The 26230-nt window shown below is 49.0% G+C and overlaps 1 protein-coding gene across 1 annotated transcript; it reads left to right on the top strand.

Moving 5' to 3' along the window:
* The first annotated feature begins 8963 nt into the window (after positions 1–8963).
* On the top strand, positions 8964–24628 carry COPS8 (COP9 signalosome subunit 8). Its single transcript, XM_044676563.1, has 8 exons — positions 8964–9145; positions 11036–11106; positions 13640–13688; positions 15520–15652; positions 20945–21052; positions 22034–22096; positions 23273–23314; positions 24372–24628. The coding sequence occupies exons 1-8, from the start codon at positions 9065–9067 to the stop codon at positions 24449–24451; spliced, it is 627 nt and encodes a 208-aa protein (XP_044532498.1). The 5' UTR covers positions 8964–9064; the 3' UTR covers positions 24452–24628.
* The last annotated feature ends 1602 nt before the right edge of the window (positions 24629–26230 follow it).

The raw sequence follows: 26230 nt of genomic DNA, 5'->3' as shown, positions 1-26230 counted from the left end.
AAATACCGCATAGATTTTTCATTTCAAAATTCAGATTTTGTTCTTTCTCTCCCAGTCTTTAAGTTGGCACACCTCCAGCTTGTCCCTCCTTTGACCTTCAATGGGCAGTGACAATTGGTAAAATTGCCCCTGCCAAAGAAACAGAATGGGGTTGCTTGCAAGGAACAGATGGTTTCAGGGCAGAATTTAGCATTTTACAAAAAGAGGGGAATGAATTTCAAACTTTCACTTGTAAAAGTAACTGATAGAGTCTATTTTCCATCAGAATCAACTCTTTCCCCATATTATTTCCAGAGATGCAGAGGCTGCAAAGGGCCCTAGAGATGATCTGAACCAGCTCCCTCCTTTCCAAACTGGGAGGGCACCTAAATAAGAAGATAAAGCAGTGCGGACTCTGGTCACTCAAAGATAATAAGACTAGCCAAGACTGATGTCGTGCCGTAAATTTGGCAAAGGGCTTCTCCACCCATTAGCTCATCTGATCCAGATCCCAGGTCTGTTCATTTCTGAGGTGATAAAATGGAAGCACTCTGGGGTGAGGGACTGTCTCAATTGGATCCTCCTATCTCCAGTGTTTGCATGGTGCTCAGCACACAGAAGGTGCTTAATGAATGTTTGTTTCAAAAATAACAGCCCAGCAATAAGCTATGCCAATACAGTACCAGTCACTGCAAGGGGAAATGGCCGGTTTTAGTGGATGATTATGAGAGGGATCATGGGGATGGTCCATGAAGAGAAGGAGATAATGATCACGATGACTTCGATTATGATGGTGGTGGTGGCAATGATGAGCATCGTATGGATGGGGTGAGTGATTCCAAAGTGAAACCTATTTGTTTTCATCCCCAGGAACAGAGTGTCTCCAAGGTTGTAAGATAGTGTTCAGCGTTAACAGGATTAAATAAAACCATGCTAAGATTCCAGAGATTCCTCATGTTCTTCCAGAGGAGTGGGAAACCAACTTTCAGGGAAAAGGTAGATGAGGGGAACAAGCCCTCCCCTCACAAGATTACGGGGTCAGATTGGTTCCAAGAATAGGAAACGTCTTCTTCACGAAGAGAGAATTTTTCTAAGTTGTCGATGCTTCCTGTGACGTCCAGGGCCCCCGACTGAAGCATTTAGAATGTTTGTGACCATTTCTTCCCTCAAAGTAAAGGAAGGCATTAAGTCAACAACGGCCCCATTAAATGCCTTAAGCTCCAGTATTCTCCTAATTCTCCATTTTCGCTGAGTGACCATTCGCATGTGCTTCAGAAATACAGCAGGGAGGGACTCGAAACCATCTTAATTGGCAGTATCTTCAAAAGTTCTTGGAGTTGATGTGAAGAGAAGCTTACAATGAGGCATGGAATGTGTGCTACATGGACGCCATCATTCACTGCGCTGTCTGCCTTCCAAATTCTTTGTGTACAAATTGGGAGCATATTTGAGTCTCATTTGTTCCCCATCTATCTTTTCTCCCATTCTTCTTACCTCCTAATGAGGGCAACCCCTGGTGATCCTCAATCTACTTAAAACAATCTGATTCCAAGCCCAGAGCTCTAGTTGCTAGACCACAAAGAGAGATGTGACAAGCAACATTTCACTCGCTGCTTAATAGATGGCGAAATGCTGAAATGTCACAATAAAATGAAGGAAACCGTTGATTTCTGCGGATAATTTCTACCCCTCTAGAGACTCTGCTAACCTTTTTTTGTTCCCCTGCTCATACAATTTTGTGATAACAATGTTTTGGGAACATTAATCCAGATTTTCATTCTTTATTGAGATAGATTTTCTCAGTGTCCAAATTCCAATCTGGCTGTAAGTTAGAGACTTTGGGAAGTTACATGAGCTCTCTCAGACAGCTAGCATGACCACGAATTACTATTAATCAGGTGGTATTTTAATTAATTAATTTAATTCATCTTCTATTACTTTAAAAATTAGAATTTTGAATTTATGGCACTTTGAAAGGACTCAATTTAGAATTCCATTAATATTGCTTCAGTACTTCTAAGGAGATGATGCTGGCAGTGGTGATAATAATAAACTAATAATAATCATAGCATTTCTACGGTACCTACTATGTGCCACTATGCTACGCACTTTACAAATCTGATCTCATTTGATCCTCATACAACCCTGGGAGGTCAGTGTTGTTATAACCCCATTGTGTCACGTCCCTGGAGTGAGTCCACCTTTCATCTACTGACTCTAACCCCACGGGGACTTATGCAATCATTTTTTTTTTAACCTTTATTTTTCATCTTAAAATCAATATCAAATATTGGTTCCAAGGCAGAAGAGTCATAAGGACTAGGCAATGAGGATAAAGTGACTTGCCTGGGGTCACACAGCTAGGAAGTATCTGAGGCCAGAATTGAACCCAGACCTGGTTCTCAATTCACCTGGCTGCCCCCTTGTTCAACCATTTTTAAAATGACCGTCATCCTGAAATCAACCTGAACATTAGCTTCAGTGGCAAGAGGGCCAGGCCTGGAGTCAGCAGGACCTTTGGTCAAATCTGGCCTCAGATACTTCCTAGCTGTGTGACCCTGGGCAAGTCACTTAACCCTGTTTGCCTCAGTTTCTTCATCTGGGAAATGAGCTGGAAAAGGAAATGGCGAACCACTCCAGTATCTTTGCCAAGAAAACCCCAAATGGGGTCATGAAGAAGTGCACAAGACCAAAAAACAAGTGAACGATATTAATCCTTCAATGAAAACATTTAAATAAATAATACGATAAAGTATATGCCAACATAAATGTTTATTCCCTCCTCCTCCCTCCCAGTGGAAGACAGAGAAACCCTGGCCATGACCTGGCCCAGGCTCAGGTCCTTTCTAGTTTGCAGAACCCGCCAGAGTTTCTGTCCGTCCAAATCAATCCAATTCAATTGATTCAGTCCATCCAATTCAGTTAAACAAGCATTTATTAAACACCCGCAATCTGCCAGGATACTATTTGGCTCTGAAGATACAGAGGCAAAAAAAAAAGTCCTTTTAGGGAGAATGAGACAAACCACTTAACAGTCTGAGTGACTCAGGCTGCCCTTGAGCTACTGAAAGCACTAAATGAATGAATGAATCAATGAGTGCCTAGGAAAAAGCTTTTCTTCACCCCTTACTGGGCACCAGGCATTGTGCTAAGGGTCAAATGGCATATAGACAAAAGCCAGATAGTCCATACCCTCATGGAGTGATGGACAGGAAAAGGAGTTTTGGTGTGGAAATATATCCCCCTTGGAGGCATTCCTCCAGGAAGGATTCTGGAAAACCATGGACACAAGATGACAGAGTACAAATAAAGAGAGGCTTTAATCTACATCAAGGGCAAAAATACATCAGTGAAATTAGATTTGGGATTATACTTGTGTTGCTTGACCCTAGAGGGAAAACCAAGGAACAGACCCAAAATTCTGCACAGAAAAGAGAACTGATTGAAAGGGAAACTTCCAACCAAATGGAGCTGTCCAAAAGTAGACCCTGCTGCTCTGAACTGCATTATTGGGGATGTCGTCAAAGGGATTCCTTCTCACTCTGAAATGCTGTGAAGCCATATTTTCATCAGCCCCAGCAAGTGCCAAGAGGGAAGCTGGCCTGAGCACTCAGAGGAGAAGAGGGGCAAACTTTGGCTCATTTTTGTAAACCCTTACCTTCTGTCATAGAACCAATACTGAGAATTAGCTGAGTAAGAGCTAGGCAATGGGAGTTATGTGGCTTACCCAGAGTCACACAGATAGAAAGTGTCTGAGGTGAGATTTGAACCCATGATCTCTATCTCTAGGCTTGGCTTTCAATCCACTAAGCCACCTTGCTACCCTCAACCTTAGCTCATTCTTCAATGAGAAGCCATGTTCTCTGAGCCCTGCAGTTCTGAATTTGAATTAACTCGGTGGTGATAAATAAAATTATTTAATAAAGATTTTTCACATGGTGGATTTTATATGTTTTTCCAATATATGAGAACCACCTTTGAGTTTTAAATGTTTAATATATTTCATTTGAAAAGACAGTGAGAAGGGCAAAGGACCTACTTGTACAAAAATATTTAGAGCTGTTCTTTTTGTGGTGGCAAAGATTTGGAAATTATGGGGATGTCTAATGATGGGAATAATGGAACAAATCATGATATATGTTGGTGATGGAATATTATTGTATTGTAAGAAATGATGAACAGGATGCTTCAGAAAGAGCTGGAAAGACTTACACGAACTGATGCAGAGTGAAATAAGCAGAACCAGGAAAACATTGTACACAGTAACAGCAGTATTGTGGAATGATCAAATGTTCTGAGGGACTTTTTTTAAAAAAGCAATGGGTCTGATGTGGCGACGGGAAATAAAATGAATATAAGCATGGAGCTATGATGGCTTATTCTATTTATCCCCGCCCCCCCCCCCCCATTAAGATGGCCATTTGGTTTCTAAGTATGCCAAGGAACTCTCCTACATTCGAAGAGTTTGAGATATAAAATGCATTGAAGAGGCAGAAAACTAGCATGAGAAATTGAAGGATTAGAAGCTCAGCTCAGTGTCTAGATGGGAGTAGTTGGGGGTGGTCCATTTTCCAAGTGGATTATCTTAGTCAAGGGGACTACAGAAAATGAAGAGTGGGAGGACTGGATGTGGACATAGGGTAAGTGTGAAGGCAGAGTTGCCATGAACCCTGGATAGTGGACACAAAACTGCTACTATGGACCCTCCATTGTATATCAATGCTCCCTAGGTAAGAAGAGAGGCCAGACGGTAAAGATGATCTCAGTCAAGCTCCCATTTCATTTAGCTCTGGCATCTCTCCTTCTCCAAAATCATTCTGCTTAATAATAGATGAAAATGTTGTTCACGGGGATTGGGGCAGACACTGGACCTGTGATTTAATTGAGATAGGGAGTTCCCATGCTGTCTAAGTACGCTGAAAAAATTTCCAACCTAGTGGCCAAATCCCTAGCCAGAAAATTAGGCCCAAGGGCAATTCTGGCAAGGGGTTTTTGGTCTAAAAAAGACATTTGCATACCCAATACATTAAAGACCTGTGATTCATTAGTGGAAGAATTATCTGAAGTTCAAAGGTGGTCACTGAGCCATGATCACCCAGCTGGGGGTTGTCAGGCTCTCCCTGACATCCATCTCATCTCCCCTATCCAATCAGTTACCATTCATTCCCTGTCCGTTTGTCAGCCATGGCATTCTCCCTGACCTCCTACTCTCTGTTCCAGCATTTAGCATGGTGTGAGGCACCTAGTAAATGCTTAATGAATGCCCATTGACTTGACTGTTCCCACAGCTTAAACTCATTCATCCAGCACTCAAAGCCCTCCACTGAGGCATCACCCACTTCCCAACTCCATCTCAGACTGTTCCCCTCCACATACCCTGTCCTCCATCCTCATGAAATGATCCATCATCACTGGAATTTCCCACTTCCAGGCTTTTGTTTATACCATTTCCTCTGCCAGGAATATCTCCTTCCCCCTCCTGTGCCCACCCCAATGCCAAACCATCTTCTCCAGCCCAAGGTCAGCATCGCCTTCCTCATGATGCCGATAGAACTAACACGGGTTGACAAAGCCCTCCACATTCATTATCTCCTTGAACCTCACAAGCCACGGAGAAACTGAGACCTGGAGGTCACTTGCAATGGCATAGCTAGTGTCAGACTCAGGTGTGGTGGAGACCCAGGTTTTCCGAAGTCCAAGACCAGCTCTCGATCTGAATGGCTAAGAAGCTTTCTCTGGTCCTCAATCAGCAAGGCAAGAAGATTGAGAGGGATGTTATTGAGGGACAGGATGCCACAAGTTCTCTGTTGGACATGTTGAATTGGAGATGTCTTTGCACATCTAGGAGGAGACATTCAACTGGCCATTAGAGAGACAGGACTGAAATTCAAAAGGGATTTTGCCTCAGTCGTATCTGACTCATCATGACCCCTTCTGGGTTTTCCTTGGCGAAGATACTGGAGTGGTTTGTCATTTACTTCCCCAGCTCATTTGACAGATAAGGAAATTCATCTATGTGATCTTGGGCAAATCAGAGAATCTGCCTCAGTCTCCTCATCTGCAAGAGGTGGGGGTTGGACTCCATGACCTCTAAGATCCTTTTCAATTATAAACCTAGCTTCAGAGCTGCGAATCACCCGCAGAAAGGGCCCTACAGGAGCTTATGGGACCATGAGCGAAGGGAAAAGAGAGACGTATGTGGGGTAGAGGGGTGACAAGAGATATAGCTGCTTCTGTGCTCTGAGAGGGCGGGAAATCCAGCCCAGGAGGGAGAGGAGGAAATGTCAGAGGGGGAAAATGTGATGCATATTTGGGGCCTAACAAACACTTTTTGATTAAATGATCACTGACACTTTTCTCTGGATTGTGCAGATATACTCCTGGAGCGTCTCCCTCCCGGGGATGGATTTACTGCTCTCAGCATCCTTCCAAAAGAACAAGTTTGTCAACCCCTTTGGAGTTATGTTCACAGACTGCCAAAACATGATTTGCAACTGATTTGGAAAATGCAAACTTAACATTTTCCTACAAATAGGATCCATATTCTTCTCAGGAGGGCGGGTCCTTTGGTGAAAATTAATTCTGCTTTCCTGCTAAATGAAATCACTCCCGTTGCCTGGGGTGTCCCTTGGAGGTATCTTGTATGACATCCTGCACCCACAGGCCTGATATGCCACAGCACCTTACAGTGGGAAAGAGTTCCATGCTGGGAGTCCGAAGAGCTCAGTTGTGCTCAATGGGCCTCATTTCTATCCTCAGCAAAATGGGGAGGATTGGACTACAGCACTTAGTCGCCATTTCCTCCTAACCACATAGGCCAGGTAAGCTGGGAGAGGTCCTGATTCCACCTCACACTCACACTGCCAAGTCAGGACTCCAAGCCAGGCCCCATCTCCCCTGGGTGAGGTTAATTCTTCTCTGGACGATCTACTTGAGTCCCCCACCCAGTGTGTTCTCCCCACCGTCTACAGTGACTAGTATTCTGGTTATCAATTAGCCAATGAACATTGATTAGCTTTGACAAAGTGGTATTTATGGAGAAGAAATGTCAAGAGCAGAAGTAACAAAGCATTTGTCCCCCCCTCCCCCCACACACACACACTCTCAGGGCCTTGTTCTCCTCTCAGCCACTTTGGCCCCTGAGAAAGAGGGGTCTAACCTTAAAGTAGGTCCAACAAAACCTTCTCCTCCATCAGAATCTCTCTCCAGTGTGGCAGAGCTGATGAATGAAGGCATCTTCATCTTAAGAGGCTGCCTTCAGGAGACTGCTCGATGAATTGAGAGCCAAGGCTAGAGATGGGAAGTTCTGGGTTCAAAATCTGATTTTGGACACTTTCTAGCTGTGTGACCCTGGGCAAGTCACTTAACCCCCATTGCTTAGCCTTTACCAGTCTTCTCTTGGAACCAATACACAGTATCGATTTGAAGGAAGGGAAGGGGTTTAAATAAACAAACAAAGAAGAGGTTGCCTTCAGCCCACAATCAGGCTGGGTCAGCAAGTCCTATGAAACTTCCCTCTTCCTGGGCTCTGCTAACTCTGGCCTGGCCTCTGGCTCCCATTCCTCTGTGCAAGATCACAGCCCAGTCTGGTCCTCCGGCCTGCTGGAGAAGGAGAGGCTATCAGAGGTCCTTATTGCCTGACCACACTTGGGCCCAAGGCCTGTCTCTCTCTCGCTTGCCACTGAGGCTTATAGCACTTTTTTCCTCACTTGAGCCTAGAAAAGGGACTCGGCTGCCCCCCAGCTTCCCTTCTGCACAAACCCACTTCTCTCTCAGCAGCTAGTGAACAAAGCCTGTAGTAATCAGGCCAGAGTGAGTCTCGGAATCGTCCTGTAGTGCGTGCCCAGCTGTCCAGGGCTCCCTCCTCAGGCACTTCCAGAAGCTCCCAGGACTCCCTCCATTTCAAAATGTGCCATTCTGGGCCAGGGTCCATTTTGAACCTGCTGCCCATGCCCGAAGGCCAGAAGAGCCCTCTGAGGTCCTTGAATGTCTCCCCGATGCCCAGTGCCCAATGCCCGAGGACAGGACCCGTTAGCCAGCCCAGGCTCAGGTCTCAACGTTTACCAGTGCCGGCTTGCTTGCTCTTGGCTGCGGTGGGTGCCAGAAATAGCATCCGCAACACAATGGCAATAAAGAAAAGAAATCCAGCTTCCTGCCTCAGAAGTAAGCCTGGGAGGTGCCTGGAGAACTTCCCAGAGCTCCCCTCGGGTCGCTGGCTGTCCCAGGAGGGACCTCGGACCCGGGGTCAGCCGGTGGTCACCTCCTCGCCCTCGGGGGAGAAACCACAGGGGCCGGGCGCTCTCCAAGCAGCCTGCAAACCCCTCCGCAGAAGTCATCTGGGTCAGAGATGCCTCTGACTTCAGAGGGGCAGCACCCTGGGGAAACGACTCGGCTATAGCCGGTTCCAGAGGGGAAACTGAGGAGCCAGTCAGTAACGGATGTCACGGGCGGGGGAGCCTGGGGAGCCTGGGCTCAGGTCCTTGTCCCAGGCCGTACTCCAGGGTCTCGGCCAGCTCCCCGTCGGGGTTCCCTGCGAGGCGGAGGAGGAGGGCTGGGGGGTGGCTCACATCGGTAAGAGAGGGCGCAGCTCGGGACCCCAAGTCTAGAGCTGGAAGGGACGCTAGAGGGCTGGGCCACACTTTACTGCTCTAAAGTCCTGTGCACCTATCGGCTGTTTGACCGTACGTCAGTCAGCAATCTTTTCTGGGCCTCAGTTTGCCCCATCTGTACTAGCTTGACCCCCAGCTCTACGCGGGGTGAGGGACAGAGGGACGAAGGCCTCGGAATCAAAGATTCGGGAGGAGTCCTACAGAGCAACGAGTCCTCTGGGTAGAACAGCCCGGTCCCGCAGCCCTGTGGGCGGAGCTCCGCGGGAGCGCCGGAAGTTGGACTCCAGCGCACGCGCAGAAGCTTAGCGGAAGTCGGGGGCGTGACTGGGGCAGGGCTGGGGCACCCGGAGTGCGTCATTCTCGGCGCGACGCCGCCTGAGGGATCCCGGGGTTGGAGGCCGGTATCGAGCTCCGGGCCGGCCTGAGGCGGCGACGACGGGAAAGTAAGAGGCCCAGGCCCAGCGCAAGCGGAGAAGATGCCCGTGGCGGTGATGGCGGACAACGCCGCCTTCAGCTTCAAGAAGCTACTGGATCAGTGCGAGAACCAGGAGCTCGAGGTACCGTCGGGGGCGTGCTTACTGGGACCACCGGACCTGCGGAAGGGAGGGGGCTGGCTGCCTAGGCAACAGAGTCTGCGCGAGGAGAGGGGCGCCGTTACCAGGGCAACAGGCCATTACCTTGCCCAGCATTTTACAGATAGGGAAACTGAGGCACGAGGCGTTGCAGGCATGCTAGAGGTCGGTCTACTCTCTTACAGAAGGGGAAACTGAGGCTGGGGTGGGGACGCGGCTCTTCCCGAGTCTGCCCGAGGTAGTGGCAGTGGCCAAAGCAGGAGCCGGCCCTTGTGACTTAGTCTCCAGCTCGGATTCCGGGAACCTCCACCCCACACCGCCCCTGGGGTGCCAAACCCATCTTCGGAGACTTTTATTCGCTTAGAGCCAGGAGGAAGCCTCTATGCAGGCCTGGAGGATCCTCGAGCTCCGCTCCCAGAGTGGGATGGTGGAGCCTCGTCCTTAGTTCTAAAGGGACGTGGGGAGACTCGGGGTTGAGGCCCCAGGGGTTCCTCCTCCTGTTCGTTCCTTCACATGTGATCTCTGCACAGGCAGCACCTCGTGTCTACACCGTTCTCAGTTGCCCTAGGAGAAACTGCTTGAGGCCTTTGGGCTGTGCTTGAGGACACTGAGAGGCTCCCAGAGGTGCAGAGGCTGTGCCAAGAGCATTGTAAAACTCTTCTCCCCCATTAGCCTGGTTGGGCTTGACCTGGTAAAATGGACTGGTGGCTCCTCCTTCATTGTAGGTCCTTCCTGAGGCCAGAAGGAGACCCCGTGGGAGGAGGGAGAGAAGGTCTGAGTTGAAACAGGGCTGCCCAGGTAGACTCTGTCCCCCCTACACACAAACACACCCTGTTTCCATAGCAACATATCATAAAGGTAGGGAGTTGGCTGGAGTTCATAGGAGAAAGGGGAGGGAACAAACAGCCCCACAGTGTGCCCTGCCCAGCTCAGTACTCTCATTTGACACTTATAACAACCAGGGTGGTAGGTAAAGTCAACATACCCATTTTACAGATGAGGAAGCTGAGTCAGAGGTTAAGTGATTTACCCAGGGTCTTACAGCTAGCAACTATCTGAGGCCGGGTTTGAACTTGAATCTTACTGACCCTGGGCTCAGAGCTCTATCCATTATACCACCTGGCTGCCATAGAACGGGGATCAGGCCCTGGCCCATGGTTTCACTGGTATAGAGAACTCCCACATGAGGGAACTCTCTCTACTAATGCAGGTCAACACCTTCTCTGCTTCTTATAGTAGGTCACAAGGTAGATCTGTGTCAGAACTGGGCTCCAATTGAGGTCTTCCTGCCTCTGAGACCTCCTGTCATCTATAAAACTAGGCATTAAGTTCATTAATTAAGTGGGAAAGCATCCCAAAAAGAGGACAGCCTCCTAAGAGTGCCAGAGAGAAAAGTCTTTGAGAAACAGCCTTGGGTCTTTCATCCTTAGATATTCTCCTGCATATTGTTGCCATGTTTGGGAAAAAAAGAATCCCTTTGCTTTGCAAAACTTGTTGAAAACTTTGTGTTCTTTTTCAGAACATTAGAATTAGTGAACATTTTGGTTAAACTGCAGTCATTTTTCCTGTGATGCCTATTTAGTAACTTTGACAAAAGGGTAGGAAATAAGGATAGAATCTGGGATTTCTTTGGTAGAGGGAAATCCCCAGAAGAAGAAACTCATACCAGGGTAGGTTAGAACTTTGTCCTCAACTTAATGGAGGCCCTACACCCCTGAGAAACTCTGTGCCCTGGCGGCCACTATGTGCGTCAAGTCCAGGTCATGAATGCAGGCCTTCTTGGCCACCAGGCTGCGTCTGCCCTCCACTCTGTTAAAACAATGAAAAGAACCCATTGATACCATGCATGTCTTATTTATGTGTCATGTTTTCCAGGCTCCTGGAGGAATTGCTACACCCCCTGTTTATGGGCAGCTCCTCGCCCTGTACTTACTACACAATGATATGTGAGTATCTGACTCTGTGGCTAAGACCTCAGAGGTTTGCCTTGCTACTTTTGTAGGAAGTATTTTTGGTTTTCCTTTTAGTTAACACAAAGATGTTTTTATGTTGCACGATCTCAAGCACTTTGCAAAATGCTGCATCTTGGATCCTAAAATCTATAAAAACTGAAATGGTAAAAATGATCTTATTCAGCTATCACACATTTTATGTTGATTTAAGACTTTCATAATCCTGCAGAGGTCGTTTCCCCTCCATACTAGTGAGAGTGTCGGGGAAGCACAGCGTACTCGAATAAATGACTAAAACAAAGGAAAGCACAGCCTGTATTTGGCTTCTCTGTTCACTTGTTTCAGTTTCATGCTTCCTCCAGCCTTCTTTGAGGCTCAACTGGTGGGCTTCCTCCAAGGGTGCACCTGACTTGATGGCCCTGCTTGTCACTTCTCTTCTTCCTCACGTTATCTTGGGTCAACTGGCTGATGTCTCTTTTCCTCCATACTACCCCCAGCCCCATAGTATTTGCCCACCATAGCATTGGCAAGACCAGTTGTCCTTTTTGTCCTTGAATCCCTGCAACCAGCCACCTAGCAAGTGTGTGATGATAAATGCTTGTTCAACTGGCCTGCATTAAAGGAGCTTAAAGGAGATGACAAGTGGGCCTTTGTAGCTTGAAACCGCATTATCCTCTTTAAATTAGAAGGAAAAAAAAAGGGAACCTTGCCTCTGAGTTAGGCATTACAAGTAATCCTAGAGCCATAGTGTTAGCATTCATTGACCTTAACTCCCACCCAATAAGAATACGCCTCCTCTAGCCTCTGTTTGGACATATCCCAGGACAGGAAGCTCATTATGGTGCCAGACCGTCTAGTCTGTCACAGGATCAAAGAGGCACTACTTTTTTTTTGACGTGTTCCTAAGAGATCTTAGGATTTAGAGCTGAAAGGGGCCTTAGAGGTTCTAGTCTGGAATGGTTTAACAAAAGAAATGAAAATCTGGTACCGCAAGGATAAATCAATACCCAGCCTGCAGGGATGCCTTATTATTTGAGTTTGACACCACTGATCTAGTCCAAACCACCAGCCCTTGCCCTACCACCACCCCTGCCTTTGGCCCCAGAGAAAAGGGAGGCCCAGGATAGTGAAGGGACTTTTCCCAGGTCACACAATGTGTCAGTCACTTTCTGATTACAAACCCCTTCATCCATCTCCTCTGTAACATGGAGATGGCAGGGTGGAATTCCTGAAAGATACAGGGTCAAGCCTCACCCACAGTTCTCTAATGCTGACTCTGAGATTAGTGACGCATACATTCACAGACCCCTATGGAGGCCTCTCTCACCCTCTGCTTTTAGTAATGGTGGATTTACAAGCGATCTGATCATCATCTACGCATCCCACTCATCTGGTCTGATGGCAGAGAAAACTACTCTGAATTAGTAAACAGTCTGAAGCATGGACTCTTTTAAAGGATTTTCCATTTACTGCTTTCAAGTACCTACAGTAATTTGAACTAGGTTAAGTCATTGCTAAGGGTCAGACCCAGTAGGGTGTCTACTTTTATGAAGAATAAGAATGCATTTACAATATCAGTTTACATAGAGAGAACTGCCCCAGAACATTTGAGAGTAGGATTTTTTTCTTCTTCTTCCCTGACTGAAACTGTTCTCCTTCCTCTGACACCCAAACATAAGATTGTCTTGAGTGGCCAGTCACATTTTAGTGTATTTAAAATATGATTCTATTTATAAAGTTGATTTATGTCTGACTTTTTAACGAACATGTCTTTGCTCTTGAAAGAGATGGTTGTGTTTGAAATTAAATAAAATTCACATTTTGAAGGGTTCTCATACAGATAAGAAAAATTACCTTTATGTTCAGAAATTGTAATGCATGTTCCCTTTCTAGACATAGTCTGCAACTAAACCCCTTGACAAGTCCTGAGATTTCCCTTAAAATTGTTCTTTGAAAAATTTTGGCAGTGCCTTTTCTCAATTATTGCTTAATCCCAAGAAAGAAGGACATCTTGGTAGCAACACTTGCCTTAGATTAGATTATATACGATTGCCATGTGGTCCTCAGGAAGTTTAAGGGCATTGGGAGTATCACGAGAGCCCATTGGGAGGACCCCCAGACTATCCAGGAGCATCCTGGAGTCCTCACTGAGTGACCCTGGAAGTGATCAGGACATGAGGACGGCTCTTTTCCTGATGCTTTGGGTTGAGTTTATAACTTTGTTTTGGTTTCATACTTAGAGTTAGCACCACTTTAAATTCACTTACATTAGTAATATATTTTCTCCTGATAAAGAAGTTCTAATTACCTTTATACCTGGAATACTACCTCTCTCCTCATCCATGCATGTGTGCACACAAGTACAAAAGTGCTTATTGAGAAGAATTCTATAAAGCTTACAAAGGCAAATTTAAATTTTCCCCCCCATCATTCTGTAGAACTAGGATATAGGCTATATATAGGAACTAGACTACTTAATGTAACACGTTTTAATTGGTTTTTTTTTCCTTTTGGGGATATAAATTAGGAATAATGCTCGATATCTTTGGAAAAGAATTCCTCCTGCTATCAAATCTGTAAGTAATTTCCATGTATATCTTACTCCTCTGTGAAGTTATTACACTTACTTTATTAAGACAGTGATCTTAGCCAATGCTTATATTACCTAGGTTGTACTAATACTTAACTAATTTCCTAAGTTCTCATTTCTTTGTCTCACCCCATGTGTTCCTTTAAAGTGGTTTGAACATGTGGAAGTAGGGGAACCTTCATGGTTACAAGCAGATTTTCAGATTCCTCTAATGAAAAACAACAATCATGAGCAACATTGGAATGGTGCTTGCTGAAGGCAGGAATCAATGTCCATAGAGGTAGTCAGAGGCACAATGGATAGACTTCCTGGTATCAGGAAGATCTGAGTTCAAAACTTCCTTCAGATACTTAAGCAAGCCACTAATCTCTCTTTCTCAGTTATCTTAACTGAAAAATGGGAATAATAACAGAACAACATCTACCATTTAAGTGAGACTGTATTTGTAAAGTACTTAATATAGTGCTTGGCATATGATAGGTGCTATTTAGAGGCTTGTTCCTTCTTTCCCATATGAGCATTTTACTTGCATTGTGTGCCATAAGAGAAAGAAACTGTTGCTCAGTGAGTACTGATCAAGTGACCTGACATGTTTTCAAACATTTCTTCTTGTAACAGTCCTGACAGCAAGTCCTAGGGCAGATTCAGCAACTCAGATAAATGAGGCCAAAGTCTGTAATTGTGTTATATTACTCCCTGAAGGACTTCTCATTTGCCATGAGGACATTGCAGGTTCTCCTAGGTCTGTGATAGTGAACCTGTGCACATATGCCAAATACGGCATGCAGAGACCTCTCAATAGGCACACAGGCCAAGCCCCAGCCCTAGCATGAGCCAGCTGGGAGCCTGGCCCCATCCCCCAATGCAGGGTGGCAGGGCATTGCATTGGGGGGGGGCACAGGGTCCCTAAAGGGGTTCACCATCACTGTCCTAGATAATAGCAACAGAGTGGAAGCCACCTGGGGCAGCTCCATCCTGACACCCCAAACTTGGAAGGAATTTAGCACACCATCTCCTCCACAAATACCTGCTTGCTAGAATATTCTTGGCCAGTGGTTTTTTCATACTCAGGGTTAGCAAGGTTAGGATGTGGCCAGCAACAGACATGCCTACACTGTGATATGAATCTTGGAAGTTTTACAAAGAGTTTTTTAGAACAACTTTGAATAACTCAATATATTCTGCTCATTAGCTATTATCAGAACAGATTTTGAGTTTAGAATGTGACATACACAACTCTCGGCTCCTAGTTCTTGGTTCTGTAGAAACAAGGTCAGTTTTAATATGCCAACACTCTTGCCTGTGTGTAACATTGTCACAAGGGTCCTTGTTGGATATTTAGGCTACTGATTTGTGCTTATGCTTGAATCTTTAGCTTTGAAAAACTTTAACTAGAGCAACGTCAGACCTCCTAGGATGGATCTGTTTGGTTTTCAAATCCTTCTCATTTTTGAACTAGACAGTGTTCCAGGAGTCAAACATGAGGCCTGAGCGCCCCAGGCAGCTGTAGCACTCCTGTGTGCGGCCCAAACCAGATTGAAGTGTCACGGGACAAAAAATGTCATGGGGAAATATTTAGCCAAATAAATAAAAGTAACAATTAAACATGGGTAATATTTTAAAACTAAGTCAGCACATGGCCCACGAGTGACTACCTTTAGTATTTGAGTTGATGCCACAGACTAAGCTCTTCGGCTAGTTCTCTTCATAGCAGTTTTTGCCCATCTTTTCAGTGTTCTCCATCAAGGCAGGGATGCTGTGGGAAGTGGATGAGGTGGAGACGTCAAGTCTAGTGAAGGTTTCTCTTTCTATTGCAGGCAAATTCAGAGCTTGGGGGCATCTGGTCAGTAGGTCAACGAATCTGGCAAAGAGATTTCCCAGGAATCTATACAACCATCAGCTCACATCAGTGGTCTGAGACCATTCAGCCCATTATGGAAGCACTCAGAGGTATGACTTTAATTTGGCTGAGGAATCAAAGTCTATGAACCTTCCTCCTTAACAGTTTTTAACCTTTAGGTATGAGAGTGGGAGGATGATCTCCTCTTAAGTAAAGAAGATCGTTTTGAAAGTGACCTAACTTGGGAGCATGACATCATATTATTTCAGACCATTTATAGTGTAGGCAGCAAAATCAAAGCTCCGTTTACCATCCAGCAACACTTGGATTGAAATGTTCTTCTACTCTTGTTTTTTAAACCTTTACCTTCTGTCTTGGAATCTATACTGTGTATTGATCCCAAGGCAGAAAAGTGGTAAAGGCTAGGCAATGAGGGTTAAGTGATTTGACCAAGGTCATACAGCTAGGAAATGTCTGGGACTAGATTTGAATTCAGGACCTCCCGTCTAGGCCTGCCTCCCAATCCACTGAGCCACCTAGCTGTCCCTGGATTGAAATGTTCTTGAAATAGCCCTTTGTGGTTTTGTTTTGTTTTGTTTTTAATGGGGGGGGAAGCGGGGAGGGGAACAGCTACATGGCTCAGTGGGTTGAGAGCTGGGCCTAGACGAGAGCTCCTAAATTCAAATCTAGTCCTAGACATTTCCCAGCTGTATGACCTTGGTCAAATCACTTAACCCCCATTCCCTAGCCCTTACCACTCTTCTGCCCTGAAACCAACACCAAGGATTAATTCTAAGACGGAAGGTGAGGGTTTTAAGTTTTAAAAAAGCCAGGGGTGGGGGGTTGTTTGTTTTAAAGTGACACTTTAGAGACTAAGGAATTGTCACAGATATTCAGGCTTATTGATCTGTTTTAGAGCAGGGGCCAGCCACACTACGTCCTTTTGCATCTCTGTTTTGCCAAATGAGTGAACCTTCTAAATGCTCCTGAGATTGTGAGTGTAGGCTGGAGTGGTGGGCCCAGGGTCATGCAGCTGGCCAAGTCAGAGCATTGCATTGGCTTGACTAGTAAGAGGTAGAGGCCTGATATTAGCCCTGATGTTCACATCTTCTCTTCTGTCATCCCTGCGATGTCCTTGTCATTCATCTCAAGCCCTTTATAAAGACCACTTTATTCCTACAATCATAGAATTTTTAGAGCTTCAAAGGACCTTAGAAATCATCCAGTCCACCCCCTTCCCTTTAGAGATGACAAGTCAAAGACCCCAAGGGTTAAATGATTTGCCCTGGCATTCTTTGATATCTCTTCCCTTTCTCCTGTCACTCTGTGTGATTCATCCCTACCAGTTATTCTATTAGATGCATTCTAGTCCGCATTGGAGTAACCTGACTATACATAGCTCATGTGGGATGCTCCTTGGAAAAAACGGGCTCCACCAATAGATTTCCTGGACTCAGCCTAATTCTCCTCACTGGTAAAATGCCAGGCCACTGGTCAGGGGCCTCTGTCCTTTGGGAGACCGGACTCTAGATTGTGTGATGTTCCATTTCCAGTGCTCTGTGTAGTAGTCTATGCAGTAGGTACTCTGTAAAAGCTTACTGAGTCAACAGTGCCTTGGATGCTGTTTTGGCGAGCAGGCAGCTATCAGATGTTCAAATGCATTTTATTGAGAGTCTCCATTTTTGCTTGCCAGTGGATTGCATTAAGAAAGAGAATGATCAGTCTTAGTCCCTACTCTCTCCGAGCTTTTAGTCCATTTGTTTTATATGAAATGAAGACTGGGATACAATGAGAGATGAGTTAACTAACCCTGGACTCTAGGACTGACTCTCTGAGCCATGCCAGGTGAACACGGAAAGGAATTGGCCTGGCCAGAGGCTAGAAGGCTTGTGCAGGAATACCGGCCAGAGATAGCAAAAGCCTAGACAGGAGCTCTTACAGTGACCCAGAGAAGGATGTGTCAGTTGAGAACAGTTTGAAGGAAGGCTTCAGAAACCTGGTGACTCGACTTACCACTGGTCCCACAAAGGATGAGAGGAAACTTTTTTCCCCATTGAGGACCTCCGACCTTCAGATAAAATCAGCCACTTTTAAAAAATATCTTTATCTTCTGGATCAATATAAAAGGCTCAACACACTGGATGTTTCGAATTAAAAGAGGTAATAGAAAAGCCTCTCCAACAAATTCTGATAAAGTGCCCCTTAGTTCAGTTGAGATATTTTTTGTGGAGGTGATAACAGAAGAGAAGAGCGAATAGTAAGATGGTTGGACTGTGGAGGAAAATGCCCATGCCCAGAAGGATGGATACAGAGCAATAGAGAAGCTGGATCAGGTTAGAAACAGAAAAGGAGAATCCGAATCCAGAAGTTGAGAATAGAAAGGACTTTAAAAATTGCCTCATCTTTGGCCAGGGCTACTTGTTCCATGTGCGGAGTACAGGTTCTCCAAAAGGGCAGGTATGTCACGATTGTGACTGGTCAGAGTGTCTCCTGGGTCCTTAAGGACCTCTCCTCTCCTCATTGGTCTCTGGCCTTCTACCTGGTTTTGTTGGTTTTGTTTTAAATGCTTATCTTCTTCTTAGTATCAATTCTGAGACAGAAGAGTCTTAAGTGATTTGCCCAGGGTCACCCAGCTAGGAAGTCTCTGAGGCCAGATTTGAATCCAGATTTGATCTCCTGACTCCAGGCCTTGCTCTCTATGCACTAAGCCACCCAGCTGCCCCTCTTCTACCTGCTTTTAACCATTCTAGTTTAAGGGTGTCACACCAGGGTGATGGTGACCTGGGAAAGAAGCCCTCCTCCTTAAAGAGTTTGAGACTGAAACCGTAGAGGTGACTGGATATACCGTACCCTGGTCTGCTTTGCCAACCATCCTCTGCTGTCAGACTGAAAAAGTTCCCCTTGAGCAGTTGTTCAGTTCCTTTGGGTGCCAAGAAGTAACCACTGAACATGTTTCCCTCCACCTGACAGGAGGCCCCATGAAATCAGGTGCCTCACACGTGGCATGAAGTTATACCCTCATTCGGAGACTCTGCTGCAGAGGGTTGTTGGGCCTTTGGCAGGGTCCTTCAGCCACAAGCTGGACTTGATTCTGTTCCTCACTGTATCAGAGAGGGGATGGAGAGAGCTTCAACTCCGATCCATCGAGGCTCTTGACCTGACCCCAAAAAGCCCATGTCCCGTGTTCCCCAGTATAGCCTGCACCCACTTTATATGGCAGAGGGTAGAGGACTAATACTTTAGTCATCTCCTACCCCCTTTGAATCTCTACCCTCTGAAGTGCGATGGGCACTCCTGGAAAGGGTCAAGTTTGTGTCCTCTGCCAGATGGAGTCCCTTGATTTAGGCCCTTATTTTGGGAAGGCATCCCTACCTTCTCTCCCTTACACTGTAGCCCTGCCTTGACTCACATTGTCCAAGAGAGTCCAAGGTGTTGTCCACTGTGGCTAGACTATCCTCATATGCCCTGTGCATCCAGCCCTCGTCTGCAATTCCCTCGTCAGGCTTCTCGGACAACAGACCTTCCTGCCCCTAAGGGTGGACATGCCAGACCCCATCCCAGGAACTCCTTTTTCTCTCCCACCTACCATGGCTCATTCATTTTCTCTGTAAAGATCATTCTCATATTTGTCCCTCCCCAACTTCTCCCTGAGCTTCAAGCTTGTGCTTCCAGCTGCCTCTGGGATGTCTCCACTGGGGGTGGTCCTTACCTTACCCCCCCCCCCCAAGCCCCACGTGCCATCTTTCTTTCCCAGGCTGCCTCTTTTGCTCTTGACATCGGTGACATGCTATCTCTCCAGGGCACAGAGCAGGTTCTCATCTGCATTAATAAAGGGAGTTTACTAAAGGAGTTCCCCATAAACCTCTGAGATCACGGGGTTTGGACCCCAAAGCAGATTAGACTGGATCCTTCTTGCTTGTGAGCTATTCCTGCTGCTCCTGCTCCCTGCAGACTCAGACCCTGGTCCTTCCCCTCATGAGACCTCCTCATGGGGTCTTGTCTCTTTTCACAGAGACCCTTCCTGGAAGACCTTCCTTTGGGTTTTTGGGGTGTTGGCACAGCACTTGGGCTCTGTCTGTTGGCTCTCATGCCTCTGTGTGGAGAGACCAGCTCACCTTCCAGACACGCACATCCCCAACAATGTCTGTGCCTCTTGTGAGACTAAAAAGTGGTGAAGGCTTTGGCCGGGGCCACCTCCCTGGGCCAGCTGACCAGCCAAGCAGTGGGGAGGGATAGAAGCCTGACTTTGAGGGCCTAAGAAAGGAGTGAATGGGACGGGGAATCGAGGCACGAGGGGTTGGGAGGGCCGACAGTTCTAAGAAGGGGTTGGCCAGGCAAAGCTGAGCTTTCCTTTGAAATGGAGGAATTGGAGGAAGGCTCCTGTGAGCCTGGGCAAGGCGCCGACCCAGCAAATGCAGGGGCTCCATTTTCAATGAGGAACTCTCGAGGCCGGAAGGATGAGAAGCCCAACACGGACAGTGACGTGTTCAGTCCAGCATTAGGGAAGCTTAGTTTGTGGAACACAGAGACAAACCCAACGAGCCCCTGCCCTCGAGAAGCCTGTGCTCTTTGGGGGAGACGGCATGGGCACACGCGTGTTTATATGAAGTAGATAAAAGGGAGGGAAGGAAAGGAGTCCGCAGCCAGCACCGGGCGGTGTCGGCCCATAAAGGCCCAGCGATGCCTTGTCTGAGGTGAGGAAGGGCAGGAAGAGTCCAGAGTAGGAGCACAAAGGCCTGGGGAGCCCCATGGGGAGAGACACCCCACCCCACCCCAGCCACCAGTAGAATGGAAGCTTGGGGAGGGTCCAGGCCACTCGGCCTTTGTCTTAGTTTCTGGCACTTGGATATCTCCAGCTTAGGGGAGCTCTCGGACTCCCCTGGAAGCCTTTCCAGCCTGGGGAGCGTGGGCCCATGTTAGCTTTATTTCTGGTAGCCATCGAAACCCCATGAAATGGTGTGGGAGGGAGCCGACCCCTTCCAGCCGGGTTACTCCCTGGACCACCTGCACCACGAGCGGGCCTGTCTGTCAGGACCTGAGCTGGAGAAGGGGACGGGGCAGTGGCGACCCTCAAGCCTCCCTGCTGCCCAGACTGCCCAGGAGAAGGGCCCGCACTGTGGCTTGGATGCTTGGGGGAGTCGGGAGAGGACTGTCTTCTGAATGAGGGAATTCGGCCTCATTTCTCTTAAATGATCAGCTGCGTCTTTTGTGAGATGCTTTTCCGTATTGGTTTCTGCAGTCTCATACAGTAAATCTTTGAGATAGACGGGACGGGTAAAGCCAGCCCCAGGCCCGTCGCCCCACGACCCCGAGGGATGGAAGGCTCTGGGGAGGCCGACAGCTGGCTGCGGCTAATGGGGAGGAGAGTGGGACGGTCAGCCTTCCCCCTTCTCTGTTCCCAGATGCCACCAGAAGGCGAGCCTTCGCCCTGGTCTCTCAGGCCTACACCTCCATCATCGCGGACGATTTCGCCGCCTTTGTCGGACTTCCTGTGGAAGAAGCTGTGAAAGGTAAGCCGTCTGCCGTCCCAGATCGGCCCTTTGGGCCCTTCGTGGGCACGTTAAAGCCATCTCGGCAGCTGACGGGGAGGTCTCTCCCTCCAGGGGGTCATCTGCCTTCTTCCTGCCCAAAGCCACCCCCATCCCTTCTACGATCTCCCCGACACCACATTAGCCGTGGCCTTCCCTCCGCCCTCTCTGCCTTGGACTCTTCCCGGGTCAGGCTCTTGTACCTTCGGGCCAGCCTGCTTGCTCTGTTTTCCTGTGACTCGGGCGTACATTAGCCTGGCTTCCCCTCCTCGGAATATCACCAGATGGTTTTCACTCCTCTGGCTCCGTCTAGGCACATTCCTCTCTTACTCATCTCCATTGAGACAAATAAGCCGCCCTCGCGGGCTCTTGCCTACAGGACTGGCCTGGAGCCTGGGCTCGGGTGACTCTCACTCCTCTAATGGGACTCGAGGAGCTTAAACTCACTTTTTCACCCCAAGAACAGCGTTTGGCTTTGTTGTTTTTCCTAAAAAGAAAATTCATGCCACGTGGCCCTGGGCAAGTCCCTTCACTCCCATTGCCTCGCCCTGACGGCCGTCCTGCTGTGGAACCAAGTAAGACAGAAGGGGCGGGTTAAGAAAAGGCCGAGGGAGCCCGTGTCCTGGGAGTCGTTGGGAGCGTTTCCTTCTCAAAATCTGATCCGTCCCCAGATCCGTCTTCATTCATTTCCATGGATATTGGGGTCGTGACGGCCTTTAGGCAGCAGCTGGGTGAAGTCTGGCTTCTACCCTCTAGAAAAATAGCCCTTTGTGGGCCCGACCCCGCGGGGAGGAGGGTCTCCTCCGGGCCTGAGAGAGGCGGGCTGGTGGGGAGGGTTCAAATCCTGCCTCCGACACTGCGGCTGTGACTGGTAAAAGAACTCGCCGCCCCGCGGGCTGTTTGTGCTCCTGAAGTCACCTCCCACCCCTGCCTGCCTCTGACGCATCTCCCCATTTCCTGCAGGTGTCCTGGAGCAAGGCTGGCAGGCCGACTCCACCACGAGGATGGTGATGCCCAAGAAGCCCGGTAGGTGGCGCTGCCGCTCCACGGCCCAGCCTCGGCCTCCATTTACACACATTGGCTTCCCGGCCCTTCTCTGCTTACAAAATGGACGGGAGGGCCTGACCCAGAGGCACGAATGCAGACTAGAGCCTGGGCCGCCTCCGAGTTCTCCCTCCTTCCTTGAATGGGTGGCTGGGGTTGGATTTCCCATGGCGGGAGGCCGCTCCGAAGGGCCCACGGGAGCCTGCAGGAGGAGGCTCTGGCCTCCAGGCCAGGGTGGGGCTGCGGGTCCCCGAGGCCCGTCACTTCCACCAGGGCCGCCCTTCCCTTCTGGGGGTGCCAGAACAGGCCGGGGAGCCCCCGCCGTCACCTCCGTGATGTGCACACCCGGGGAGGGTGGGGGGCGCGTGGGAGGACCGAACTGTGTGTGAGAGAGAGTGCCGCCGCCCCGTGGCCGCTCTCCTTGGCCGGCCCCCCTCGGAGCTCCGGCCAGTTTAGACTCGGCTGACCAGCCCGCAGCGTCGCCCACCATCTTTGCTGACGCCGCAGGCCTTACAAGCCAAACAGGCTGATTCCGGGAAGCACGAGACCCCCACAACAGTAGGGAGCGGTTAGGCAGCCATTAGGGTTGGCCGGCGAGAGCGTCGGCCTTCTCCAGGCCGGGGGGCCCCGGGGCATCGCTATCCCCTCGGAAGGAGGCCCCTCCGGCAGCGCCTGGACCCGGCCGCCAGCTTGGAGGAAGGTGTCGATGGCGAGTCTCGGAGAGGGCAGAGGCTGCTTTGGGCCAAGTTTAGTGATAAGAAATGAAAAGGGGATCGACGTCAAGTCGTGCCCTCTCGGGCTGTTGTTGTGGGGTCCCCACTGGGTGAGACTCGGCGTGCTCCAGCCGAGGAAGATCTGGTGGCTTTACCGGACTTCACATGCAGCCGGAGTCAACAGTGTGTTCTGGTGGCCCAAAAAGTTCCAGCTTGAGGAGAGGAGGAGCTCCGGCCTCCCTGGCCTCAGATCCGTCCGGCTCCCCCCAGACCCCGGCACAACACGGGCATTCCCGTGCCTTCTGCCCTGCCAGGCACGCCAGCGGGGGTGCCGGGGGTGTTCTCTAGAGACTTGTCGGTCAGTTGGGAAAATCTGTTTTGTATGCGTTTATGGCTTTTGTGTGGAAAAGATTTTAACATTTGTTTTGACTTTACTTCTCTGCAGGTTCCCTGGATGTTTCCTTTAACAGATTTATTCCTTTATCAGGTTTGTATTTTCAGTGGGTTTATTAGAACAGCTCAAGAAACCGATGACTGATCATTTGTAATGACTCTTCTTGGAGTTTATTGTTTTTGTTGTTCAGTCATCTTAGTCGTGTCTGACTCTGGGACCCCTTCTGGGGTTTTCCTGGCAAAGATACTGGAGTGGTTGCCATTTCCTTCTCCGGTCATTTGACAGATGAGGAAACGGATGTGCTTGGAAACTATGCCCATGACCCCATAGCGAGTACGTGAGGCTAGACTTGAACTCAGACCTTCCTGCCCTGAGGCCCAGCATTGCTGCTCCATATTGCATTGTAGACCGAGCTAGAAAATGACAGGCTCAACGTTGCCTGTATGTTGTTATGGGCCGTCCCTGCCCTGCTCACTGTGAGATGATCTGGGCGCGTCTTCTCTGCCGGGGCCCTGGGATAGGCAGGCGGGATTCGTGCTTGTGCTCTTGTAGGACCCCCGCTCTGAGGGAGGTTGTGGAAGGCAAGTGCAAGCAGCGCCCAGATCCTGGAGGAGATTCTCTTCTTCCCTTTGGCGGACCAGCCATCCCCGTCTTGGGCTGGCGAGGCCACGGGGTGGGCAGGAGGCTTCTGCCTGTAGACCTTTGGGGCCTCCTCGGCGCCCTTCTTTGGCGGCCTCGTGCCTGCCGCAGCCCCTGTTACCTGTGCGGGCCTCGAGAGGATGGATGCGTGATGGCAGCCGTCATGGCGGCACCATTCCTGTCGCTCACAGAGCGCCCCACGGCCGCCTGCTCCTTTCTGGGCTTTCCTAGGACTGCCCAGGAGCCGGCCTTCCACTCAGCTGCCTCCTCAGCATTTTCTTTCCTGGATTTTTTCCTTGTTCAGTGAGAGGGGAGGGAAAAAAGAAAAACATTTCAAAACCCAGAAGCCCCACTTTTTGTTATTCTTTGTTCGCTAAGTCAGTCTAAAGACAGTGATCCAGCTCTCCTTAGGCTTTTGGCCCTCCCAGCCTTCCCCGTGGGGTCGAGAGGGGGGCGGCCTGGGTCATCGCCTCTTGGGGTGTGTTTACGTCTCCTCTTTTTTTGTGAACAGAACCTGCTCCCGTTCCGCCCATCCCCAACGAACAGCAGTTGGCCAGATTGACTGACTACGTGGCTTTTCTTGAAAATTGATTCGTCGTCGTCTTTTTGGTTCAAGATCAAACCTGGGAATCCTGTGACCATTCGGAAAAGCAACCTTTTTATTGTGTTCTGTTGGGTGGAGCCCCTCCACATTCTTTACTAGAACGTGGGATAAAATACATGTTAGTTATATATTTTCGGTCCTTAAACATCGTGCTGAATTCACCATCGAACGGCTTCTTAGTCCCATAATATTTATTCCTTTGGAGTACAACAGTATTATGTGCTTAGGTTTTATTCTGTAGTGATTCCTGATGGGGAAACATACCCTTCGTCAGTGGATTTAAAACCCAGTAGTAAGTCGGCAAAGACGATGCTCTCCTCCGTAGCAAACTGGCCTGGTAAATCGTAGCTCTTCTCTGCTCATGTTTTCGGGGCACCCACTGCTGGCAGTGAGGAACGTGCCACAGGGGACAGGAGGGGCCCGGAAGGGGCACTGAGGGAGGACGCTGCCTCCGAGGTGCCCTCCGTCCAAATGAGGGGAATGATGGTCCAAAGCTTGTTCCCCAGGTGGCCCGACGGGGCAGCCTCTTGACAGCCTCCTCCCGAACGCCTCGTGGGGGCCCTGGTGTGTGGGAGACGCGTTACTTGTCGCCTCCTACAAGGAAAGGAGATTCGTGGTTCTGGAGGCCCATTTAAACTTGTGCTCCCGCCTCAGCTCCTTCCTGCTCCTTCCGGCGCCGAGGACGGCGTGGGCCGGCCCTTTGCTGAATGTCTTTGTACCGGGGAGCTCCCAGAGCTTGGATTCTGGCCTGTGATCTTGGCGGGGTGGGGAAGGCCGGAACTTGGACGACTTTGTGATTCTGTGGCAAAGAGAATCTTGCGAATTAGTGGCCGTTTTTCTTTGGGAGGTTTCTTTATTCCCGAGCCCGGTAGGTTCCGATTTCCCTCCGTGCGCCGTACTACTGTACATTTTGGAAACCAGCCGTTTGGGGAGGCTCCTGCATGGTGCGCTGCGCTGCGCTTTTACAAGTCCATTAAACACGAGTGACCATCATCTATCTCATAGGTATTTATTGGAGCCCATTGAATCCTGGAGCTTTTTATAAGTGTTGAAGGAAATGTAATTTCGGTGACATTAAATATGTTTACACGAAGCCTCTCTGGATGTACATTTTGGTTTTTGGAAAGAGATCCAGGCTTTGGACTTCCACCTCCTTCCAGGAAGTCTGGGAAGGAGGAAGGTAAAGGCCGGCGTCTGCGCCCGAGGAGCGGCGCTCACGCTCGGGCCGGGGAAAGCTTGGACACTCCCAAATGCCCTCAGCCTCTGCCATGGGCTGGATCCGTTCTGTGAAGTAATTGGCCTTTTTGATGAGACGACCAGGCAGGCAGGCAGGCAGGGATTTGTGGTCCTGGTTGGGCGACTCACTAAAAAGGTCTTCTAAAGGGATGATGTTGTTAAAACGGTAGAAATGGTGGTCGTGGCTAACATTTCTGTGTGTGTCCACTTAGGCCGTGGGCTGGGGGCCAGACTCCATGCTGAGCATTTTACAGTTTTTATCCCATTGAGACCTCACAGCCATCCTGGGAGAGAAGGAGGCCAAAGTGCTTGTGAAAGGGGGAGAGGATGGGCCACCCAGAGGGCCAAGGAAAACCCTTTGGAGTGTCTAGAGGGGGGGACGTGGAGTCCCCAAGGCCTGCGCTTGAATCCTGCCCCGACACTGCCTGTGTGGATGTGGGCAAGTCACTGAACCTCTCGTGCCTCAGTTTCTCCGCCTCTAAAGCAAGGGTTATCCACACGGACCTCACACAGAGTTCGTGCGAGGCTCC

This window comes from Gracilinanus agilis, chromosome 4, assembly GCF_016433145.1.
Source record: "Gracilinanus agilis isolate LMUSP501 chromosome 4, AgileGrace, whole genome shotgun sequence".
Lineage (NCBI taxonomy): Eukaryota > Metazoa > Chordata > Mammalia > Didelphimorphia > Didelphidae > Gracilinanus > Gracilinanus agilis.
The sequence above is the reverse complement of the archived record's forward strand: the minus strand, read 5'-3'. Positions and strand labels throughout refer to the sequence as shown.

Excerpts from the sequence above, each read along its gene's own strand:
- COPS8 (XM_044676563.1), top strand. The coding sequence starts at position 9,065 with ATGCCCGTGGCGGTGATGGCGGACAACGCCGCCTTCAGCTTCAAGAAG. Across the intron at positions 13,689-15,519 it reads TTCCTCCTGCTATCAAATCT|GCAAATTCAGAGCTTGGGGG; the intron begins GTAAGTAATTTC and ends TTTCTATTGCAG. Across the intron at positions 22,097-23,272 it reads GGTGATGCCCAAGAAGCCCG|GTTCCCTGGATGTTTCCTTT; the intron begins GTAGGTGGCGCT and ends ACTTCTCTGCAG.